The 6,000-nt window shown below is 46.0% G+C and overlaps 1 protein-coding gene across 2 annotated transcripts in view; it reads left to right on the top strand.

Moving 5' to 3' along the window:
* The first annotated feature begins 598 nt into the window (after positions 1 to 598).
* Positions 599 to 6,000, top strand: part of cdh8 (cadherin 8) — a 99,834-nt gene continuing 94,432 nt past the window's right edge. For both annotated transcript variants that reach the window (XM_073464418.1, XM_073464419.1), the window contains exon 1: positions 599 to 856. In XM_073464418.1, the coding sequence (XP_073320519.1) occupies positions 599 to 856 (258 nt within the window). The remainder of the gene's footprint in view (positions 857 to 6,000) is intronic.

Here is a 6,000-nt window from a genome sequence, read left to right as displayed (position 1 = left end):
GTTGTTCAATTGTAGCAGGATGATATGGAAACAAGATTGGAATAAAGGGTCCTGGCTGCTACAGAGAGATCATTTGTAATGATGAAGTGACATCTTGACTCCTTACGCTTAAAATGAGAATTCTCTTCCTGTTTTTTTTTAATTATTCTTTTTTTATCTCTTTGCTTTCCTTAAAAACAGATTTTTCATCATCGCTGTCTCATCTGATTCGTTCGCATGTTTAACCGACCCTACTTTCCCTTCCCCGCCTTCCTCTTTCTCCCCCCGCCTCCTGACAACTCCTCACAAGACCAAAAGCCAAACTAACAAACTGTGATTGCTCCCTCGTAGGTCTCCCCCTCGGAATAACGCCAAATGGACGCTGAGCTGAGCCCCTCACCCCCTCACCAACTGCTATGGAGGCATGCCAAGCCATGCAAGTGACCTTTATCACACCATGAATGCGAGCTCCACCGTTCAAAGAGGACACAAGTAACCTTTTCTTGTTATCTAAGACGGAGCTGCTGATCTGAATAGAGGAGCTGGAAACGAGAGGCCGTGAGAGAAGAGTCTCGTACAGCAAACAAATAAACAGACAAACAAAACACACAAGGACAGGATGCCAAAGCGGTCTGAGGAGATGCTCATGGATCTGTGGATGTCCTTGCTGCTGGTGTGGATTACTTGTATTCCATGTGTCTCCATGACTCCTATCATAGGCCAGTCCAAAAGTACACAAACTGGTGGGTCCGCAGTGGTGGCGAGCGGTCTTGGCGAAGGACAAAGATTACTGAGCCGCGCCAAGAGAGGATGGGTTTGGAATCAAATGTTTGTGCTGGAGGAATTTTCTGGACCCGATCCAATTCTAGTTGGCAGGGTGAGTGCTGTGATTGTCAGCATTATATTAAGCTCGCTTATCGTGTGGAAACATTAATTCGGCCATTTGAATGCTCCCTCCATTTTTTTTCCTTCCCATGGCCAGTGGGAGGGTTTTGGTTGTCAAGGGGAAACAGAGATATGGGGACAAGAGAGAGCAAGGCGGGTGTGTGTGTGTGGGGGGGGGTGTATGTCATGAAATGCTTTTGGAAATAATTAAACTCACATCAAATAATGGTGTCAACATTTTTTTTTGCTACGTTGGATGTCCTTGAAATCCAGGATACACTGTAGCAGTCACACGGAAAAAGCTTTCCTTTATTTTTTCTTAATTTGAGCCACGTTTTCACTCACGCTCGTTTTTTCTTCCAAACGAATGTGTATGACTCGTGCATACCATGGAGAAGAGGTGAGGATGTTAGTTATGCTCGTTTTTTTTCCATCGCGGCTCTGTAATGGACACAACTGCAGGCTAATCCTGCTAAGGGCCACCTGCTCCCTGGCCTGTGTCAGGCAGGTTTCAGGGGAGAGAGGGAGGCTGCTGGCTTGCCCCGCCAAAGCAGCTTGTTCACAGCTCATTGCTGGGACTCACCTGGGGAGAGTCAGCCTGGCAGCCACTCGCTCGCTTGCTTCCCTTCCCCAGAATATCACCCAGCCACTCTGGCATGGGCAGGAATGCAGGCCATCAAGCATAATATTTGATCTTGTCCAGTAATAGCTTTTGCAAACAGTGTTTTGTGGCTAATATTTGATAATTGGTGGCTCTGCCTTTCATGTTTATGACATATTACAGTTGTAGTGCATGGAAATGTTTCCCCCCAACCCTTCACACATGGCACCTGGCAGCACTAAAAGAAAAAAGCTGATTTCATTTTTGCTTGCACAAGAAAAAATAACTCACTTGTGTTCCAAGTAAATACTTTTAAATGTGCTTCCTCTTGTTGTTTTTTTTTGTTTGTTTGTTTTATTCTTCTATCTCGAGCATTGTCATATGGCTGCATCAATTAAACATTTCCCACCATGCGGGATTTGCACCTGTGTTTGCTAGATACCATACGAACACAAAAATGCTGTTAAGTGATGCATTAATTTTTCAGGCGAGTCAATTAGGCAGCCTCTGCTGGATTCGACAATGGCTGCTCATCAAAATGCTGAAACAAACAAACACTCACCGGGGCCACGGTGACCATATGTGAGCCCGGAACTCAAAGGTTAGATCTCAGCTGTGAGATATTGAGCATCAAAGATTTGACGTATCACCTGGCAGACTGTTACATATTTATAGATATTTCACCTGGGAAAAAAAGGCAGAAAAGAAAACCATAAGACAACATTTTATAATGATAAGCGAAGATAATAGAAGTGTATTTCACAATAAGCTCCTGCTTGGAAAACAGTGCTGTGAGCCTCTGGCCCGAGTGTTACATGTTCTCGAGCTTGTCAACAGAGGATTGGTGGCGCAATATCAAGTTTTTCTCCAAGTGGTGAAGGATGCTTCCTCTCAAGGCCTCAGTTAATGCTTTGCAACAAACCTGACTGCAGGATAAGTTAGTCACAGGTATAGCCATCGTCCTGTTGAAGGACATGCAAGGCTTTGGCGTGGGGTAGGGGGGGCAGCTCTGGGTGAAAAAGAACTCGGCTCAGGCGATGATGATGGGTTGCGTTCACTGCAAGGTTAAGTGCTCATGAGTATGCCTGGCAGAGCTAAGATAAGTCCTATGTTAAACCAAGATGGCACTGAAATGGTTTAAGACCATAAATCTTTCTCCCTCTCAGTCCTTGTGCCTCCTTTTCTTCCCCTTTTCTCCGTGTTTCTCACGCCTAATTAAAAAATGAATCAAATGGGTGGGAGGTGTGATTCAAATGGGTCATACAGCTCTCTGTGTGTTTTGTACAATCCCCTCCACTGAGTGTGAGGCCGCCTCTGTCTGTGGTTGTGGGCCTATTATCGAGGAAACCCAAGCCAAGATTGGACTCCCTCCATCCCGTGGTTTCGTAGTGCTGGTGCACTCTGAGGTTTAATTATACGTGCAACCCCCAATCTTTGTGTGTGCCCGGGCTCCCCTCAACTGCACCAACAACCAGAGTGAGAGACAGTGTTTGTGAGAGGGAAACAGAGAGATTGTGCCATCGATTTTTAACCGTGTGTCATTCTCGATGTTCTCTCTCAGCAGAGACTATTAGCATAAATGCAGGAAGCGGGGGGAGGAGGGTGACGGGGAGGCGGAGATGTGGAAGAGTGAGAAGGACGGCCACAAGGCGTGACAGCACCCTTCCCTTTTGCTGTTCTTCCTCAGCGCGTCGTTTCTTGACATTGTGATTCACTGAGCGGCGCGCTCGTCAGCCCCCGTCAGTCCCGTTGGCGTCGGGGAGGCAGACATACAGTACCTGTTAAAGTGAAGCAGGGGAGACAGCTGTGAAAGCTTGTTGCTCGGCTGTAGCTTAAAACGAACACGGTGTTGGAAGGGATTTTAGGATTACTCATCATGAGCCAGGGGCCGTTCAGAAATAACCCGTCATTAAGAATAGAAATAGGCAAATGGAGTGTGAAGGTAGATAGGCTTGAACATATCGCTCACTGAGCTACGGGACGTTCGCTCAGTGTTGACGACGAGTGGGAGATCCACTTGAACGTGTTAAGACTCTCATGTAGACCATTGGAAGGCGAGCAGAGGGTAATTTTAGGCAAAGCAGCTCTTGATTTACCATTTTACAGCCATAATGGAGAGTGCAGCCTGGGTTTTAAAGTAAAATTAGAGTTCTGGTTGTTGCACTCTTGTTGAAGGCCTTTTTTGTATTTTGGCACAAGGCCTATCCAAACCTACTGCGATGTCAGCAAAGTTTTGCCTCCTCAGTCAAAGCTATTTCAATTATTCAAACATGCAAAGAAGCAACTCATTTACATCAGGCCATTAAAGACGAAATATTGCCTCAGAACAAAAGACAAACAGTGAACAAATTGTTGTGTTTGCACCAAAGAGAAATCAGAATGTGTTTCCTTTGTAGCATGAGGCAGATTGATGGCAGTTAGCGGCAGGATATCTCACAGCCTCAGAAGTAACTTTTCCAGACTCCTTTACTTCGCAGCGATCATTTAGCATATGGTGCGTGAGGACTGATAACAATGGATTCCACTGCGCTGAATTGTATAGTGCAGATGTGCTAAATTGACTGATCCCTCATCCCATTGTCCAACACTTTTATCTGCCACAGCATTGTATGTGTTGTTGCACAAAGAGAATTGATAATCAACCATTAATATTCATCAATTCAGGCTGAACTGCAAGATTGTAAGGACTGACAGTGATACAGAAAGGGAAAAAGGCTTTGATTATCGATTCACCAAAGAAAACTGATATGTCCGGATGAGAATAAAGAAGCTTTGTCTTTGTGTGTGTGTGTGTGTGTGTGTGTGTGTGTGTGTGTGTGTGTGTGTGTGTGTGTGTGTGTGTGTGTGTGTGTGCGTGCCGGGGGAAAAAAGAAACACGCTTCATTCTACCAAACAAGCTGTTTGACAGGATTCCCAACAAGATGGGCCACGGTGGTATCAGGTCCGCAGGGTGCGCTGCTCGAAGCAGAGGTGGTATTCTATTACAATAAAACTGATGTTCGCCGCGTTCTCCTTAAAAATGAAGAAGCTTCTTGTTCTGGCTCGTCTGAAATGGTTTTGCTCCATCTTCCTTGTTTTCCCCTTTAAAGGGAGGTCCAGGTGAAACTGATGAGAGATCACAGCTTGGATTCACTGGTTCATCATGTTCCTCAGATAAAGCAGTTGCACCTAGTATGTTTATTTATTTACGGAAATGTGTCTGATGGAGTAAAATTTTCACGACATGTATCTCCCTATGATATACTTGAGATTAGAGTTACGCTCTTGTCTGTCTACACTTGATCCGGACGGAGTAAACCATCTTTTTCTGGGATGTTTTTTTAGATCTCAACTCAGACCTTTTTGTTGTTTTTGTTGCTTTCTGCACTTTGGACTGCCAGAACAAGATATGGGACATCAGGCTATAAATACTGATGCAAGCTACTTCTGCTCGGCTGGATTGCCTCTCGTCTGTCCCCCACCTCCACCTCCGCTCCCCTCTCCTCTCCCCCCCTCCATCTCTCTCTCTCTCTCTCTCTCTCTGTGATGGGGTGATTATGGAGAGAGTGACTCTTGAGCCCAAGTAAGCTTGCCTCCAGGGCCGGTGGGGTGTGGTACAATGACATTGTTAAAATTTCTCCAAGTGTTTGGCTTTGGTAATGCGAGGCAGCGAGGCAAGGCTAAGGCGAGATTGAGTCCTGAATGCAGCTCCCTGAGACTGTCTTGTCCTGCCCGTGGCCCTGTTGCTGCCGGTTTACAGCAGATCAAAGGTTGATCTCTCTTCTCGACTGAGTCGTGCCGATGCGGCTCCTGATTAGTGGGGATCCCCAACCTTAATCTGCATTTACTCCGGCTCCGGCAATTGAGCGGATATCTGGCTCTGCCTTTGATTGATGCGTGGAGAGTGGGAGTTAACGAGAATATTAGCCGAATTATTGCCAGTGATTGATGGCAAATTTGACACATAAATTATAAGCATTGGCTCAGATATAATAAATTCTGAAATATAGCCCAAATTAGACACAGGTTCCAGTGCCATAGTGAGAGGGTTGAATCAAAAAGCTGTCATTAAATCCAGGGAAGTAAAGCCCGTCAATGTTTGTTGGACTTCATTTCATCCCATTTGGTTTCTCACACCCACAGCAGCTCCAGGAATACAGCTCTGTAATCTCTCTTCAGGCAGCACCACAAAGATCCATATTGAGCTGCAGTCTAGCAGCAGCAGTTCCTCTGTCTCACAGCCCTCAGATCTCCATTCCCTCCTCTTGTGTAATTTAGAAAAAACATGCTAACATCCCCCTGTCCTCTGCTTCTACCTCCTCTCTCTGCTCTGTTACCACGCTCCTCTCTTTCACACAGACTCACCTGTACAGTATATCACTAATGCCGGCGGGGCCATTATATCAATGGGCCATGGTCACAGTCTCCCTCTTCCTTTCCAATCTCTCCCTCTGTCTGTCCCTCCCGGTCTGTAATAAAACACTGGGCCCAGCGGTGGCTCTGATAGAGCTGTGGGATCACATTAGCACTGCCCTCGAAGAGCTTGACAGGTTGTC

The sequence above is a fragment of the Pagrus major genome, chromosome 4, assembly GCF_040436345.1.
Source record: "Pagrus major chromosome 4, Pma_NU_1.0".
In the NCBI taxonomy this organism is placed as follows: domain Eukaryota; kingdom Metazoa; phylum Chordata; class Actinopteri; order Spariformes; family Sparidae; genus Pagrus; species Pagrus major.
The sequence above is the reverse complement of the archived record's forward strand: the minus strand, read 5'-3'. Positions and strand labels throughout refer to the sequence as shown.